The sequence below is a fragment of the Myotis nattereri genome, assembly GCF_964212035.1.
Source record: "Myotis nattereri genome assembly, chromosome: 2".
NCBI lineage: Eukaryota > Metazoa > Chordata > Mammalia > Chiroptera > Vespertilionidae > Myotis > Myotis nattereri.
This window is the reverse complement of record NC_138076.1, coordinates 24662527-24681794: the sequence shown is the minus strand read 5'-3', so window position 1 is coordinate 24681794 and position 19268 is coordinate 24662527. Positions and strand designations below refer to the sequence as shown.

At 37.3% G+C, this 19268-nt stretch overlaps 1 protein-coding gene across 1 annotated transcript; it reads right to left on the bottom strand.

Annotated features, from left to right (window-relative positions):
• Positions 1-401: 401 nt before the first annotated feature.
• Positions 402-16651, bottom strand: IDO1 (indoleamine 2,3-dioxygenase 1; the record flags this gene model as incomplete). Its single annotated transcript, XM_081084692.1, has 10 exons — positions 402-913; positions 1904-2052; positions 2506-2557; positions 4347-4464; positions 5015-5114; positions 7188-7202; positions 8805-8923; positions 13055-13171; positions 13281-13376; positions 16556-16651. The coding sequence occupies 10 exons, from the start codon at positions 16649-16651 to the stop codon at positions 561-563; spliced, it is 1215 nt and encodes a 404-aa protein (XP_080940818.1). The 3' UTR covers positions 402-560.
• Positions 16652-19268: the final 2617 nt, after the last annotated feature.

Below are 19268 nucleotides of genomic sequence, written 5' to 3'. Positions count from 1 at the left end.
AGGTATTATTAATCAACTTGCCCCGTTGCCCTAGCTATTAATATCAACTTGCCCCGTTGCCCTAGCTATTAATATCAACTTGCCCCGTTGCCCTAGTTATTAATATCAACTCGCCCTGTTGCCCCGACTACTAATATTAACTTGCCCCGTTTCCTAGACTATTATAAGCTTGCCCCGTTTCCCAGACTACCCGCGACCATAGTTGGTTCCATTTCCCCAGCAACTGCCAACATACCTGAGAGGGACATTCAGGGGTCACAGGGGCCACGCACCCGGAACCAGCAGTTTGCTGGGCATCTACAGGTACGCTCCCACATTCTATTATCCATAATTTTTGATTATTACATTCTAATCATATAGATCATAACACTTCTAATATAATTTCTTTTTATTATTTTTTTGTAAGGAATTCATAGGCATCAGAAAAACTATTTTGAAATCATTTATAATGTAGTATTAAGAAGTGTCTACATATTGATCTGTGGGTCTGATATAATGAGTAGTAGTAATACATAGAGACATTCTTTGTCTTGACAAAACGTACCCTTGCTTGGGTTAGATTAAATTTCCTTCAACAGGGCAGACTTTGTTGTATCTCTTACAGACTTTAGAAATTTCATGACATCAGTGCCCCCTGTTCCTTTATTTTCTGATTCTGATGGCTCTTCAGATGGTTGAGTATTTTTGGACTGCCTTGCAGGAATCACAATATACTTAGCTACTATTTGCAAATGGTAATTTCTCAGGGAGACCATAGCATCCACACACTCATTATAAATTGCCTGTAGGCTATCATCCCCTTCTGAAAGCACAAACTCGCGAACTGAAGGTTTTGACTCTAATGAGTGAAGAAATTTCTGGTGAGCTGGTGGCATATATGTTCGCATTTCCTGGAGGAATTCAGTAGATGATGCTGAAGGAACAAATGAAAGATGAGTTAGTAGAGAAACTGAAGCTTTCCACAATCCAAGGAGGAAGGGCAGAGGGAGGTCACAGTGGGTGGAAGATGACAGGCCAACGGTGTGGCATAAGACAATGAGTTTATAACCATCCTGCTAGAAAGCTGTTAGTCTTCTTACTAATAATGGCAGTTATTATAAAATATGCTTAATTTTGAAAGCCTGATGAGCCAAACTCATTCTTTCATAATATTGATTTTTGTTTGTGCTTCCTTTCTCACTTTCCTACTCTATTTGATCCCTTGAAGAAGTCAATGACATATAAAATTTGTACTTGACAGATTATGAAACCAAGTCCAAGAAAGTTTAAAGGATAGTTTTAAATAAGTGAATGAACTAAGAAAAAAAAACATATTTTCACCTAGACCTATTAAATATAAGATTAGGAGAAAAGAGAAAAGAAGTCCTTTTTTTAAGCTCTTAGGAGCATAATGAATGTGACTTATCTTCTAACGTGGGTTGCATTGCCCCTGGATTGCTGGGGCAGCAGGATGGCTGAATAAGAGCAGTGTTAATCCTCTTCTTATCACTGAAGACTCCACCTCCCCAATTTCTACTCACAGTCCTATCTCATTTGCAGGTGACTTTCTCTTTCTGAATCTGACTGTACATTTTAGAACCTGTCATATAGGTTTTATCATAGTCAATCAAGCTTTATAAACATATATTTAAATGTTAAGATCAAGAGGATGATAAAGTTGGGTTTGAATTTTGGGTTCAGTACTTTCTAGCTGGTTAACAGGGAGCCAGTTACTTATCCTCTTTAACTTTCTGCTTCTTCCTCTGTGAAATGGGATGATGGCAACACAAGCTCTACTTTACTGATTCTCCTAAGAGTACCAGATAAGCTCAGGTCAGACGCTGCTGAGAAGGTAATTTTTCAGATATTAAAAAACTATTTTATTAATATAACAGATGATTATTATTTATCGTTTTCTACTCACCTTCATCAGAACTATGCTGGATGCCCAACAGAACATCAAAGCACTGAAAGATGCTGCTTTGGGCTGCGCTACCCCCAGCGAACATTTTTGGGGTGTCCCAGAAGCCTTCATACAGTAGCCCCTCTGGCATCTTGGCATTGCCTTTCCAGCTAGGTCAGGAAGGAAAGAAAATCATTGTTAGGATTAACTGCCAAATTTTCAGATATGAAATCTTTCAATAAAGGAGAATGGAAGGTGACACCGGATAGATTTCAATCTTCTTCTTTCATATTTCCCTTCCCACCCATGTGCATGTGTGAGAACAATAAGTAACATGGCTTTGAACAAATTTGGCCTGAGTATTCTATGAATGGAACCTACCTTTGCACTAGCAAAGATCATTCCTCTCTCTTTAAAATGACTAGCTTTTCTGCCCATACTCCAGCATACACCTAGCCAAGTATTAACAGAGGGAATAGTCTATTCTTTGTCTACAACACATATTTTAGGATATTAAAAAAGATGTTTTCTAAACACAATGGAGAGTGGTAACCATCAATGGGGACTTATGTATTCTTTGTGTTGATTATGTAAGAAAAAAATTCAAGCATAAAGCTACCTACCCAGACAAGTAGATGCGAAGAACATTGAAAAACAGGTCTGGGTCCACATATTCTGTAAAAAGATAGAGTGTGTTTAGTTAAGTAGCATCAGAGTTCTAAAAGGTAAATTAAGATATTTTAAACACCTGGCAGAAGATTTCAGTAAAGGCTGCAGGAAAGGCATGTCAGTGTTTGTAGAGGAAGGCCCTGAGGACAACCTCTCACTCACTTACCCTCTCCCAGGTGAGCTCCACTCTTTTCTTGTGCCTCCTGAATGGGTTCTACCACAGGGCTAGCACACAGCTTGTGTACAAAAGCCTGGATCCACCTACCACTCACCCTCAGACCAATTAAACAGTCAGCATTTCTTTAAGGCTACTTCATGTGCTTACTAACACAATAGATAAATTACTTCCATAAAGAAACAAACAGATCTCAGCAAAAAGAAAAACAGAAACAAAAATCCCAACAGTCCTATGGACCACATCCCTACCCTCCCCCCTCCCATACACATACACAAAGCTTGCTAATGTCTCTGATTTTTTAAAAAATATTTTTTTATTGATTTCAGAGAGGCAGGAAGAGGGAAAGAGATAGAAACATCAGTGATGAGAAAGAATCATTGATAGGCTGCTTCCTGGACATCCCAGACTGGGGATCAAACCTGCAATCCAGGCATGTGCCCTTGACTGGAATTGAACCTGGGACACTTCAGTTCATAGGTTGACACTCTATCCCAGTGATGGCAAACCTATGACATGCGTGTCAGAGGTGACACACAAATTCATTTTTTTGTTTGATTTTTCTTTGTTAAATGGCATTTAAATATATAAAATAAATATCAAAAATATAAGTCTTTGTTTTACCTTGGTTGCAAATATCAAAAAATTTCTATATGTGACACGGCACCAGAGTTAAGGTTTTTCAAAATGCTGACACTTCGAGCTCAAAATGTTCGCCATCACTGCTCTATCCACTGAGCCAAACCAGCCAGGGCAGTTAATGTCTCCGATTTGAGAGTCAGTCTTCTTACCAAGGACCACTCAGCAGTAACTCAAATCCCAGTGACACAATCACATATTTGTTAAGGCCTCCCAGTAGCACAGATTTTCTTCTGCAAAGTATGCTTACATACTTTTTTGGTCATTGTTGTTTTGTAGTCATTTTGCAATTACTTTTGAGTTCAATGGTTTTCTTTGTTGTTTCTTACTTAATTTGTGAAAAAGCAGAATTTGTATATAGAGTTCCTATCAAGCAGAAGATAATCCTTTGAGAATTTAAAATAGTCTGAACCCTTGACAACTTTCTCCAAGGTTTTTAGTGAGAGGTAAGGATGGTTCTTTGAGTTAAATAAATGCAGTTTAGCCCAGCCAGTGTGGCTCAGTGGTTGAGAGTCAACCAATGAACCAGAAGGTCACTGTTCAATTCCCTATCAGGGCACATGCCCGGGTTGCAGGCTCGACCCCCTGTAGGGAGCATACAGGAGGCAGCCAATCAATGATTCTTTCTCATTATTGATGTTTCTATCTCTCTATCCCTCTCCCTTCTTCTCTCTGAAATCAATAAAAACTTTTAAAAAATTTAAAAAATAGATGCAGCTTGGAATTCTGGCTACAGTATTTACTACCTATGTAATATTAGGTCATTTATCTTATCTCTCTGAATTTAAATTCCCTTCTCTATATTATGAACATAATGAAAGCTACTAGTTGGAAAATATAAAGATTTAGTGAGATACAATAAAATGAAAGCACACTCTCTAAGTGAGAGTGTTTTTGTTTCCATTTTGTCAACAACTCTATATCTTATAGTAAGAAACATTTGTAGGAGGCTGACAACATCACATTGCATAAAATACTTACCATGAATTTGGTGAAACACTTCAAGGGCTTTGTGCAGGCAAGAAGTTATATCAAGCAGTGCCTTTTGCAAAGTATCTCGGTCCTGATTCTGTACTGCCTTGAATATAGTTGGAATTACCTTTAAAAAAAAAAAAACAACACTTAAGATTTTCTAACATTAAACAGTGGCATGGAATAAAATCCTCCTAAATCTTAATCCCTGTATTAAACTTGGGATTTTGCACTTCTTTCTTGAGCTGAGTACTTACTCTCCAATTGGTTGACTAATTTTCTTATATATCCTTAAGCATGGTCTTGTCTTTCTAAATTTGTTATTTAGAGATAAGTTTATAGAGTCATATATCTTTCTATTTCTAATAGTCATAGCCATTAGATTTATGTCACTAAATGGTATAGTTCCCATGTAAATTGCATTGAAAATATTCCTCTTATTGGGATTTCAAACTTGATTTTAAAGATAAGGCTCCTACATTTTATATTTTACACAGTGCACAAAAAATAAATAAAATATTTGTTACTGCCAGATGATCCTTTATCTCAAATTAAATAATCAAACATTATGTTTAATCAGGATAAAGTCACTTTATGCATACATAAAAGAGTTGTTACTAAGTAATTTCGCTGCTTATATGAATTAAGATACAAATTTTCCAGGGTGATTGACATACTTTTATTGCAGAAGCAGCTTCTATTTCCACCAACAGAGAAATCAGAAAGAATCCTTTACCGCAATCCCCACCAGGAAATGAAAACAGAATGTCCATGTTCCTAAGAAAAATCAGTCCAAAAAGTCAAAGATGTAGCAAGAATATGGGTAAATTTGCTGACTACTTTCTAGTTTTTAAACATTCTTACTTGTCTTGTTTTATTTTCAAAATAATCATGTGAGATAAGTATTACAGGTTTTACTAACTCCAATATATAGTCAGGAATATTAATGTTAAGTCCATTGTCTAAGATCATATCATTAACTGAAGATTAAGCTGGGACTTGAAATGCTATTCTAGAACTTGGAACTAGAAATTCCAAGACCATTTATGTTATTGCATTAATTTTTCACATGCATGTATATATGCATACACACATACATACATATACTCATATGTACATATACACACCCTCAGGGTTTACAGAGATATCTGTGCAGTCTAATTTTAAGAAGTAGTCTTTGTGCTTAAATAACTATATTCATATCCATACTTTTATCTGTGAATCTGATTCAATTTTTCAGTGGTTTATATATGCCTTACAAAGGAATTGACTGACAAATTCAAATAACTGAATAGACCCTATTTTCTTTCTAATTGAAGTTTTGAATTGATGTAAACAGGTCTCAGAATCTGTATATCCATGAGTTTCATGGTGGTTAAATTCATGGTCTCTGAAGCCAGACCACTCTGTAGCTGTTACTTTAAACATTGATATTCCTTCTGTTTCTGCATTAGGATTCTCATCTGTAAAATAAGACTGATAATATCCTCTCACTTAAAAACATTATCTAGCTTCCCATTTACTTTAAGATACTGTTTAAATCTCTTATGATAGCCAAAAATCCACATAATCTTTTAAAAAAGTTTGTCTTCATTTCTTTCTCATACTATTACTTTCACCATTCACCTATCACTAACACCAGTTTTCCTTCAGTTCTGATAATGTCCCAAGGTTTTTTTCCATTTTTATTGAATTTATTGGGGTGATACTGGTTAACAAATTATACAAATTACTAGAGGTAAGGTGCACGAATTCATGCACCAGTGTGGTCCCTCAGCCTGGCCTGCGGGATTGAGCTGAAACCAGCTCTCTGAATTCCCCGAAGGGTCCCGGATTGCGAGAGGGTGCAGGCCAGGCCGAGGGACTCCACTGGTGCACAATCGGGCAGGGAAGGGAAGCAGGAGGGCTCCAGGGCATGTCCAGTCCATCTCGTTCAGTCCTGATTGGCCTGACCCCAGCAGCAAGCTAACCTACCAGTCGGAGAGTCTACCCCCAGGTGGTCAGTCCACATTATAGCAGCTGGTTGACTGGTTGACTGTCTGTCCCATGATGGTCAGTGCACATTATAGTGAGCAGTAGAACACTTAGCATATCATTAGCATATTACGCTTTGATTGGTTGAACAGATGACTGGATGACTGGACACTTAGCATATAGGCTTTTATTATATAGGAATACACTTACTTTATCCTCACTCTTGTTTTATCTTCCACTATGAACACTCTCATTAATTTTTTCCTTTTAGCTAATTCTTACTTATTTTTGAGGGCTCTGCTTAAATAACTAAATGTAGGGATTCCTCCTTTATCGCTCTTATTTGGTTCAAGCTTCCAGTACTTCATCTTCTTACCTCTTCCCTTCATTATGCAACAATTTACATAATTTTCACATGTCTCCTTTCCTCCCCATTCATCAGGGCATGCTTATACCTATGACATTTACCTTATTTCCCAAGCTATTAGCCTTTGCTTAGTATATAGATAAAAATAAAGCAAGGATTTGGTCAAAAAGAACAGCTTAATGTTTCTGGCCACTGAGTTCATTAAGTCATAGGTACACAGATATATGTGCATTTTGTATTTAGACCTATTAATTACATTTATATATATGCAAGTATTACTTTCATATATATCTATAGCTATAATATCAAACAGCCAGTCACACCACAGTCATAGATACAATTCAGGACTGGGATTATTTGCTCTTTAAACAATTACTTGAATTACTTTTTGCCTGAATTAAATTGACCTTTAAAAAATAAATTTGGAATATATTGATAAACCTATATTCACTTTAAATAACAAATAATTCTTAGACTAAAATAAGACTAAATAAGAACCAAATACTTACTCATAAGTCATGGGCCTTATGAAAGCAGCAATAAAGCAATGGACCAATTGGAAGAGAGAAAAAAAAAATTAAAAATCAAATGGTTTCAAGTTATAGCTATTAGACTTAATACTAATGTCTATTATAAAACAATGTTATTAGATTTAATTGTACTACTAAAGGTAACACATAGTCAGATAAAAAATCTGATTTTTATATTTTTCAAGTAGTCATTAAAAACACTTAAGTTAGGATTTTATAAAAAGAAAAACTAGCCCTAACCAGTTTGGCTCAGTGGATAGAGCGTCGGCCTGCAGGCTGAAGGGTCCCAGGTTCGATTCTGGTCAAGGGCATGTACCTTGGTTGCGGGCACATCCCCAGTAGGTGGGGGGCAAGAGGCAGCTGATTGATGTTTCTCTCTCATTGATGTTTCTAACTCTCTATCCTTCTCCCTTCCTCTCTGTAAAAAATCAATAAAATATAGTTTTTAAAAAACAGAAAACAAAAACCTAGAGACCCAGCACGTGAAATTGCGAGACTCTGCCCACCAGTGCACGTCTCCCCCCCGCCCCCCGCCACCTGCCCACTGCCCCATCATGGCACCAGAGGAGAGCATGGACGCCTCGCACCTGCTGTAGAGTTTTGAGTGTTGCTTCCTGGCAGTGCACACACTGCACTCCATCCCCTGGCAGTGCGCTCTGAGTGCAAGCGGTGGGTGGCAAAGGACTGGTGAGGGGGTTACTATGGGCTCTCACCCCCGCCCTCCCTGACAAGGATGGTCCTGCCTCCTCTGGGCACCTCCCTGCTTCTGCCTGTCTCCTGGAGCAACACTGCAGCCTCCTGCTGAACAGTCGTTATGGCATGAGGGTGTCACAACCATTAGCATATTAGCTCTTTATTGTATAGGATTAAAATTAAATATGTAATACACATAAATAGTCAAACTAGTTTTAACTAATAAAATCTTTCCTAAATCAATTTCTTTCATTTTGGACCATTCCCATGTGTAAAATATTGTTTTGTAGATATACACACAGAGCCATTATCCCTTTATTGTAACAGACCCCGACACTAAATTCTGAGCAGGCTGCTCTAAGAAACCCAGACAGAAACCCAGACATTGACACTTCTATCGCTGAAGATGTTGACTCTTAAACTCAACTTGATGGTTAAAAATTAAATTTGTAGAATCTCAGAAACATGTTAATCAAGAGAATCTAGACACAAAGACTGCATATTCTATGATCTCATTACTATAGAATGCAATAAAAACTAACTTCTGATATGACAAATCAGAATATATTTACCCGGGGTTAGAGAAGGGAATTGAAAGGAAATAGCCATGAAGGAATTTCCTGAGGTGATAGAAATATTCTGTATCTTTTTAAGGGTTACACAAGTGATTATAATAGACTGATGAAACTGAACATTTGGGATTTGTGCATTTCATTGTATGCTAATTGTATACCTCTCTCTCATATATATGCAATACATTTGTGGTTATAGATACTTCAAAACAACCTTACCCCCAAACAGAAAAGAAAGCTGTACTGCCAAAAATTAAACCAATGACTAACCCCCTTTTGATCTAAATAGCATGTGCTCTTTTCGCTTTTAATATAATCACTGTTTACATACCCACTGGGATCCTTTTTCTTCCAGTTTGCCAAGACACAGTCTGCATAAACTAGAATGGGAGGCAATCCCAGCTTCTCAGAGAGGTTGCAGTAAGGGACAGCAATATTGCGTGGCAGCACCTAAGTAAAACATAATGTTTAGTGTAGACTTTGAAATGCCTTACCTTTTCTTCTGCTTCCTGAGTGCCAAGTATGAGCTATTATATGGAATGGCACTTTGAAAACAAACAAATGTAATTTCTCTTCTTCATTTTATAACTTAGTCCTGGTTAATTGTCAAAAGTTTGGGTTTTTGATTTGCACTGGTGTGGTCATAATCTAATCATAGAGAAAAACAGAGGTAGAGAGCAAGGAGAACAATGGCTGTATCCTTGACTGTCTAATGACCCTGTGAGTTATTCGTTTATCCATCCCATGAATATCAGTTTGGCAACTACTCTATGCAAGGTACTCTTTATACACCCATAACATAAAGATAATTAATTGTCTCAAAGAAGTTCAAAGTCATTTGTAATGAAGGCATTTGGGTATGATATATACTAAAAGTGTAAGAAGATGGCTGCTCTTAGAGCTCAGGGCCGACAGAAACCCTCTACGGGGTGATTTCTTAGAAAAACTCCCCATAGAGTGGCATTAATGCTTGGCCCTGAATGCTTACCTGTGTTGGTTGGAGGAATTACACCTGTTTAATGTTTCCATGCAAAATATGTCAGCTGGAGTGATTTTCTTGGCTTTTCTCAGGTCTTTCACACACCCTTCCTCAGAAGCTTATGTAAGTGCTGGGTTTGGGAGTGTAACTACAGCTCAGCCTCCTTTCCCCCTCAATTCTTCTTTTCTGTAACCTGTTACTTGCAGAATTCTGCTCGTTTTGGGCCACACAGTAAAAGGCTCCTATCTCCATGGGGGTGATCCTGACTGATGGGTAAGTACACTCAGCAGGTCCATGGTTGCAACATACTCAAGCCACATTCTCCAACTATTAGTTAATAAGCTGATATTTTACCTTTCATCTGCCTGACTTCTTATCCACTGTATTTGGTTGATAATGAGATGGCCCCATGTAATAATTACAGTCATGCTATCATCAGCAGCCAATGGCTGGAATATGCATATCTAACAGGTTAAAGGACAGGGATATGTGGCCCATCTGGCACAGTGGGCGGTGGGACTTCAGTAGTAGATATGGTAGGACTATGAAGCCCACTCCACAGTTCTGTAAAAACCATGGGAGCTGTAATTCAAGTGGCATCAGATTAGCTTAACACATCTGGAAATGACGATTTAACCAAAATAACAAAAATGTTAGAATCCAATCATTGACTATTAAAAGAACAGTTGGATGTGTGCTTCCCTTTGTAGACCTTGTGTCACTGAGAATTGAAACATTCTGTTTGGCAAGTGCTTTTCATATATTTCAAAAGGAAATAAATCATGTTCCTCTCTGAATTAGAGAAAAGATCAAAAGGGAACAGAGGGGGAAACGTTTAATCAAATAAGTAATTTGAAATGACTTAGGAAAAAGAAAAGAAACGTTCAAACACATCCTAATCTATGGTAGACATTCAGACAACTGTCAAGAAACTCAATTGATAATTTCTTGCCAATTCTCCAGCAAAAAATGGTCTTTATATTAATGTAGCTTATTTTTTGTGCATTTACTTTATCCTTCTTACAATTTCTTTACTTAAATTTTTAAAATCTTTTTATGTATTTTTTTATTGCCAGCTCCTAATATCTCTGTCAACATAATATGACACACAAAACTGGATACATTATAAAATACATTTCTATGTTTTATGTTATAATTCTGATCTCCAACCTAGTAAATTTATTTTCTTTTGATTCTGCTATGTACAGTTTGGTCTACACATTTTTTTCTAGTCTTGCTTTCTTTTCTGCTCCCCTTCTCTTTGGATAAGCTTTACCCAATCTTTCAATAACTAATTCAAATTCCACTTTCTTGAAGCATTTCATGATAATATCAACTACTTGTTTAACTCCTCTGGACTCTCATACATCTGTACCTAGAATATGTTGTGCTGTATTATTGATGCTGCATTATAGATTTCTTATATATATATATATAACTAGAGGCCAGGTGCACAAAAATTTGTGCACTCGGCCGCGGGGGTGGGGGGGCTCAGCCTGGCCTGTGCCCTCTCGCAGTCTGGGACCCCTCGGGGGATGACCACTTGCTGGCTTAGGCCTGCTCCCCGGGGGATTGGGCCTAAGATGGCAATCAGACATCCCTCTGGCAGCACGGCAGCCCTCGGGGGATGTCCACTTGCCAGCAGGGAGCAGAACTAAGCTGCAGTCAGATATCCTTAGCGCTGCTGAGGAGGCAGGAGAGGCTCCCACCACCACCACTGTACTGGCAGCCATCAGCCTGGCTTGTAGCTGAGCAGAGCTCCCCATGTGAGAGCGCCCTGACCACCAGAGGGCAGCTCCTGCATTAAGCGCCTGCCCCCTGGTGGTCAGTGTGTGTCATAGTGACCAGTCATTCCCAGTCTTTCTGCTGTTAGGGTCAGTTTGCATATTATACTTTTACTATATAGGATAGAGGCCTGGTGCATGGGTGGGGGCCTGCTGGTTTGCCCTGAAGGGTGTCCCGGATCAGGGTGGAGGTCCTGCTTGGATGCCTGGCCAGCCTGGGTGAAGGGCTGATGGCTGTTTGAAGCTGGTCATACCCCCTTCAGGGTGGGGGTCCCCACTGGGCTGCCTGGCCAGTCTGGGTGAGGGGCTGAGGGCCGTTTTCAGGCTGGTGGGTGACTGAAGCTCCCAACCTCTCCTTTTTTTCTTTTTTTTTTTATTCTGGGATTTATTTACCTTCTATGGCTGTCACTGGAGCTGAGAGCCAGCTCCAGCTCTGCGGCCCAGCTCCAGCTTGAGGCCTCAGCTGCTGAAAGCAGGTATCTGGGGTTTGTTTGGCTTCTATAATTGAAACACTGTTGCAGCTTCAGCTCTGAGACCTCGGCTGGCTGAAAGCAGGTATCTGGGGTTTGTTTAGCTTCTATAATTGAACCATAGTTGCTTTCGGAGCTGTTGCTTTCAGGCTCAGAGCCGGACCACGGCAGGCAGGGAACCTTGGCTTCCTCCATCACTGGAGCAAGCAAGCCTCCTGTTCGCTTCAGCTGCGTGGCTGCCAGCCGCTATCTTGGTTGGCAGTTAATTTGCATATCGCCCTGATTAGCCAATGGGAAACGTATCACAGGTATGGTTAATTACCCTGTTTGTCTTTTAATAGATAGGATGACTAGGTATTTATCTAATCTCAGATTCTAGCAAGTCCAGTGAGACCTTGCACTTAGCTAAATGTTAAGCTAGGTTGCAGGAAAGGAGCTGATCTTAAACTTTTTGTGTCATCACAAAACTAGGCAGGGCAGTTTCATGATTATCAGGAAGTAAAAGGTGTCCCATGGTTATGCCGAGCAACTTTTCCTCTTTTGTAGGTATGAGGGGAGGTCTCATTGCTTAGGTGGACTGTACATGAATTGTTTTATATTTTAACAAATCATGCAAAGAAAAAGCAAAAATAAGCAATGTGTCAAAAAAGGAAAAACTTTAACTAAATGGAAGAAGGTGCTTTTGGAATCTGTTTTATCCCTTTTTCTGTGATTTAAAGTTAATTATTACAGCCTGTATTGGTTTCATGTAATTAGGGCTGCCAGATAAAATACAAGCTGATACTATTTTAAATTCAAAGTTGATGAGAGTAGAATGAAACCAATATATAATATTCTCTTCCATGCTGACAGATGCAAGATAGCATTTTAACATTAACTAAGAATAGCTATATAATTTTTATATCTCCCAAAAGTAATGTAATGACTATAGAATCACATTACAATGGTAAAACACTAAAAACAAGGAAAGTATTTTTCAATATCAGATTGAATAAATAAAGTTCATAAACTTAATGAAACATTATAAAGTGATTGCAAATGATGGCTAGTACGATAGTATAGTAACTAAAAAAAAAAATGCTTACAATATAAATTAAGTGAAAGAAGCAGAAATATACGTATTTGCACAGAATGGAACAACTGTTTTATAATTAGTAAAACACTAAAAATTCAGTAATGATCACAGTTGAAATTACAAAGTCAGTGAATAATTTTTTACTTCTTTTTCTATTTTTCCAAGCTTCACAAAATGCAGTTATAATAGTTTTTGAATGTTTTTTACATCATGAAAAAATGTAAATTGGATGTAAATTTTTCATGTAGCAAAAGAAATATAAAATCTCCACACCTTACGGACATGATCACCTTGGCCCCACACATATGCCATGGTGATGTACCCCAGGGCCAGATGTGCGAGGCGCTGCAACCTGTGTCCTTGGAGGTCATCGATGCTGAGCATCGGCAACTGAAAATAAATGAAGAAGTTGACTCAAATCAATATGGATAATACTATATCTCCAAAAACAAATAAAAATATTAAATTATAAGATGACCAATGTAATAGCTACTCAAACCTTCTCAACTTCTGCACGTAGTTCATCATTCTTAATCAGGACAGGAAGATTTTTAGCAATGGAAATCCAGGCATCATAAGGGCAAGGTAGTTCCTCCTTTAAAAAAAAAATACGACATTTTTTCACCAGTGGAAATTATTGTAAAATAGTCTTTTCTTCCATTGATAGTCTGTCTTGACTCTAAATCAATTCCTTTCAATGAAGCCCCAACAGACACTTGCCTATTTAGCTTTATCAACACCTTCTCTGCATTCCTCCTCTTCTCTCAAGCACTCTCATTTGCCTCTTTTTCAAAGGTCACCTCCAAAGTTCCTCTAAAATCTTCCTGATTACTGCAGTTTACACTCATATTCCCAATTATGAACACTATGTATTACATACCTTTTCCCATTTTAAGTAATGTTTTAATAACTGATTTTTTTTCTACTCAGCTAGATTTTAAGTTTTTTTAAATAGAAGAAAAATGAGATTTATTCAATACCAGTGGCCTGGTGCATGGAATCCGTGCACATTAAAGGGGAACTAATTAGAGAAAATATTTTAATATTGCTATTTGCCCTTTCTCTATAATAGAAATGCTAGAGATGAAAGAAAATTAGTAAAATTTATATGAAAATCTCCCTCCTGTCAGAGTCTGGGATGCCGCAGGATCCAGAGTCAAGTCCCCGACCACCCATGTGCACCTGGAAATCACATGAGACCCAGACCCAACCGGCCCCTGTCAATCCCAGCAGGGCAGGGCGTGCAGCCTCAGGTGCCCCGGCCTGGCGCCAGGGTGGGGGCCTGAGGGTGCAAGGGCACGAGGGTCTGAGGGCGTGATGACCATTGCATATTAGATCTTTATTGTATCAGATCAGTAGTAGACTAGGCACTTCACTCAGTAATTTCTCATTTAATTATTGTAGTGACCCAAAACATTGTTGTCTCAATGTCATAAATATGGAAAGCATGGCAGTTTACTAACTTGTTTGGTATATATAGCTTATTATGATTAAAGTTTGTTTCCCTCTTTCAACAGCCATGCACTTTTTACATCTTACTACCGGATGGAAAGGGTCTTACCATGCTGTTAATTCTATATTTCCTACAGGACTTTTCACAGTACTGGACACATAAGAAATGGCATATATATCCTGCTTTGGTTCATGATAGGCTTATTTTTTTGCCCAATAAGTTCAAATAAAACCCAAATGGAAGTGTCTCCTTGAATCTTATATTTATAATCTCATTTTAAGGGAAACATAGAAACAAAAGACCTAGGAAACACTCTAAAATGAGTTTCAGATCCTCAGACAACTCCCCATATGCCTTGATCCTATCTCTTCTTCAAAGCTACTTCCAGACATGCCCTTGGTGTAACCAATGCTGACCTCTGGGGATGGAGTACAAATCAAGAAATTAAGTCAAACAAACATGGTTGAAATTTTGAGCTGCAAAACAAAGTTAATATTATAAATGAGATATAAAACAAGAAGACAAATTTATAATAATAAAGCAAAATATGCAAATCAACTGAATGGCCAAAAAGCAGAACGACCATCTGGATGACCACACTATGACACCCACTTGTGCCAGGCCTGCCTAGGTCCCACAAGTCCCACAGAGGGACTTTTTGGGGTTGGTGGGGGTGGTGAGGGAGACTAAATATGAGGTTTTGTAGATTCTGAAAAAGATTCTTTTTAATTGTACCATTGATAAGTACATCCTTGAAATAAGCCAATCTGGTAATTGTGTGTGCTTGTAAAGGGAGGGAGCAAGTCTGACTAGTATCGATTTGTAAATATAAAGTAAACTAGATGGTTTTAGCAATAAAATTAAAAGCCATACTTTGTATTCTTAAATTAACTTAATAATCTGAAGAAAAAAGAATGGATTGGGAGAAAGAATTTGCTCTGGATTTGCCTGTATTACACAAGAAATTTTTGGGATATTTTTTTCCAAGTACAGTTAGATTAGAAGCTCTGACTAAAAATGTGTTTGTTGCATTTAAAGGTGTTTTCTAGAGCGTGTACTCTATTTGCACCACAAACAGGACATATTGACATATATTATTGTAGCAACATGTAACTGGTTCCTAGAAATACTCTCCTAGAATCTCACTGTCTTGTTAAATCCAAGAGTGGGGCTGAGGAAGGGAAGCATGCTTAGTTAGCTCTTAAGAGAGAGTCAGCAGAGTATGATGGTTTTCAGATCATGGACTCTGGAGCCAGAGAGATTAGGCTCACATCCTATCCCTGCCATTGCTAGCTCTGTGAGTTTGGATAATTACTTAAATTATGCACAGCTTCCATTTCTCATCAGGTTAATAACAACATACATTTTAGGATAGTTGTGAAGATGGAAAAGTCAATATTTATAACTGGCTTTAAAATGTTACATAAATATTTGACAATAAAAATATTGAATTGATGATAAGAGAGTTTTCATGGCAGTCTTTGCAACACAAATTCGGGAAATGTAATTGTTAAAGGTAAACATGACCCGCATTTCACTTTGTAGACAAAACTTTTTAAAATTTTTATTTTAGTTTTTCCTTCACCATTTATCCTCTCTATGCCCTCTTTCACCTCCACCCATCGCCCTCTACCCCCTCAATCACCATACTGTTGTCTATGTCGATGAGTTCTCTCTCTCTCTCTCTCTCTCTCTCTCTCTCTCTCTCTCTCTCTCTCTCTCTCTCTCTCTCTTTCCTTTTTGGCTCAACATTCTCACTCCCCAAACCCCTCACCCCCACACGGAGCTATTTGCCTGCTCTTTATCTATGAGTCTTTGTAGACAAAACAAATTTTTTTTAAAAGGTAGTTCTGACTCCTTTGACTCTTATGCTTAGTGACAATAAACAATATTAATATAACACATTTGTTAGATGCTCCATCTCAGAAACCTAATCAAAGTATACTAGTAAACATACACTTTGTAGAATTTAAGGTATACCAGCTAAGAAAGGGGATTCCTTTGACTCATGAATCAGTCATTACTGTGTGTGTTTTTTCAAAATGCAGTCAGAAAACACAATTATATTAAACCAAAATACCTCTACTGTGTCCTTATCTCATCACCCTCTGTATCTGTGTAAGATAAGTAGTACATCTAAGACTAAATTTCTAGGTTGAAAATTTTAAGAACGTCAAGTAAGAACCATTTGCTAAAACTCTGCTTTACCCATTTTTTTTTCAGTATCAATTACTAACCCACATTTTTAAAATAGAAATTAGCTTGTCCAGGTAAATAATAATAAGAAAATGTTTTCACCATAATTAAGTACCCTCTCTTACCAGTGGATTTGGTAGGGCAAAGCCCACATCTTCATCTATATGGTATTCTTCAACATTTCCCCAAGAGCTTTCCATAGGAAATGCTTTCTGTGCCATTCTTGCAGTCTGCTTCTCTGGCCCCCCTTAGTCTGTGGCGAAGTCTCAGAGCATCTATTTATTACAAAGGTTGCCACATGTCATGCATGACCACAGCATCCCACATAGGCAGTCAGAAGTAACTTCCACTTGTGGAGGAATAGTTTCATTTTCCATTTTCTTTATTCCAACTTGATAAACAATAAGATCACAAAAGCATCACTGTTCACAATATAAAGAAACTAAACATTTATATTTCATGTGAAACCTTTATCACTGGGAATATCATCTGTTTACTGCCATAGAGGAAGTCAGAAGGCACCTAATTGAAATTTTAAAAGAAGTCATGAAAATTGGTGACCAGAAAAAAACATTTTTTTATTTTATGGAATCTTTTAAATCTCTGAATTAAAATGATAAATATGACCAAGTCTAAAGTCCTAAATTATCATTTAGTTATTATTGTCATTGGCTTTATTTTAGCCTATCACGGTTCTTTGAACATATTAGTGTCTTTTTTCAGCAGCCATGAAATATACTGAACTATTAATGACTCTGAAGCAGGAAAAAAAAATGGTAGCACATGAAAAATTTAAAAAGATAGTATCTCTTGTCCTATCCATTTTTCTTACCCAGTCTTTGATCTGTGTTCACAATGATGATGAAGTTTTTTCTTCTCCATATTCCTAATAAGTCATTTTAAGGCAGGTTTTCCTTCATCTCTACTATATCAGACTTCTAGGGACTGATGAGGCAACAGCCTTTACATTTGAATACTTTATGTTAAATGTTGAAAGGAGGGCTAAACTGCCTTGAAAATGTGTGTTTGTTTTTTCAAAATGTAAATTAAGGCTATATTTGATGGTTTTCAGGGTATCTGCAGATCTATAGACACTTACAGTCAGTGTTTCAATCTTGCTAAAAAAGCAGAATCAAAAGCAGTAGCCATATCATTCCATATGATAATCAAAAGCAGAAGAGGAGTTAGTGTTCAGTACATTGAGAGACAATGCAGTTTTGACAACCAGCTTATCTGTGCTAGTAATAAATTTTAATAACCCATGACTGTATGACTATGTTCTAGGAGTGGTTCTCACACTCTTCTTCCCTATTTACATTAAGGCATTTAAGGATGAAGATTTACAGGAAAATGGTCTTTTTATAATAAGGGTAAGGGAAACCAAAACAGAAATTAAACAAGAATGAGAGCACAAGAGCTCATATATTTAAAATGAATCATTCATGGGGCTGCTATTACTGAAACCAGTTCCAAGAGAAAATAAATGAATGAATAAATAAATAAAAAATAAAATGTTGACCTATTATATTGATAGAAAAGCCAAAAATATCAACAAAATATTGAGAATTTGAAAATAAGTGGTTATTTCTATGATGTTCATTCTTTGTATCTGAATCTTTTTATGGGTGAGTCTAAACAGAGGCATGTAATGAACTTTTTGATAATTCTTCCTGGATAAAAATCTCTGAGGATTTATTTATTCAAAAGAAACATGTAAAAGACTTGTATGCATGCATATAAGCATAAGCGATGGATGTGGACAACAGGGGGTGAGTGTGAGGGCAGGATTGGGGGGATGAGGGGACATTGGGGGGAGTAAGGACACATTTGTAATATCTTAATCAATAAAGGGAAAAAATAAAAGAAACATGTCTTGAAAAGATTCTCTTAACTCTACTTATACAACTACTTAACTAAATCTATTCTACATTTGATTGCAGGAAAATAATACTTCATTATTCTACTTTTTATCTCCAAGTTTTTAACATCTTCAAACTTCAAGATCTTTTATATTTCTGAAATACCTTCTCAACTGATCCTCATTCTTTATTCATCTTAATTTTTATTCAGCAATAATCAGATTCAACCATGCAGGGTTGCATAACACTACAGAAAGTTGAAACTCTGAGTTAACACTATCTTTACGAACAGTGAAACTGGAAAAAAAAAATGTGTGAAGCATCCAAGATTGGGAAAGAAATCACAAAGAAAGGAGAAATAAAATTGACATTCCCTACTTCTGCTATGAACTGTCATAAGTTCTGGACTCTACACTGAGATGAGCACACTCAGAAGAGATCCAAAGAAGTATAGTAAACTACAAATACTGAACTACAATGTAAATGCCTGCCCAAATCCCAGACTAAACCTTGAGTGGCACATGTACCCAGAAGACAGAAGTAGTCTAGAAAAGGCTTTGAGCTGACTTTGAAACGATGGTAGATGAGGCAGAACTTGTGGTCAGAACCTAACCAGCATAATTGCATGCTAAAACAAACAAAGAAATCAGCATTCTCCAGAGGATTTTAATAGATTCTAGAACCTCACATCACAGTACTATAATCAAAAATCGCATAATATTAAAAAGCCAGGGAAATCTGACCAAAGGTTAGTGGAAAAGAAAACCAAGAGATGCCAATCCTGTTAGGATACATATTATAACCATCTTCTATGAGGTAAATGTGAGCATTCATTAACTTAATGAAATATATACCTTCTCAGTAGAGAAACTAAAAATGTGAATCAGATACAAATTTACAATGTATATTAAAAAACAAAATACAATATTTAAAAACCAATGGGATAAAGAAATAAGAGAGAAATTAAAAAATACTATTA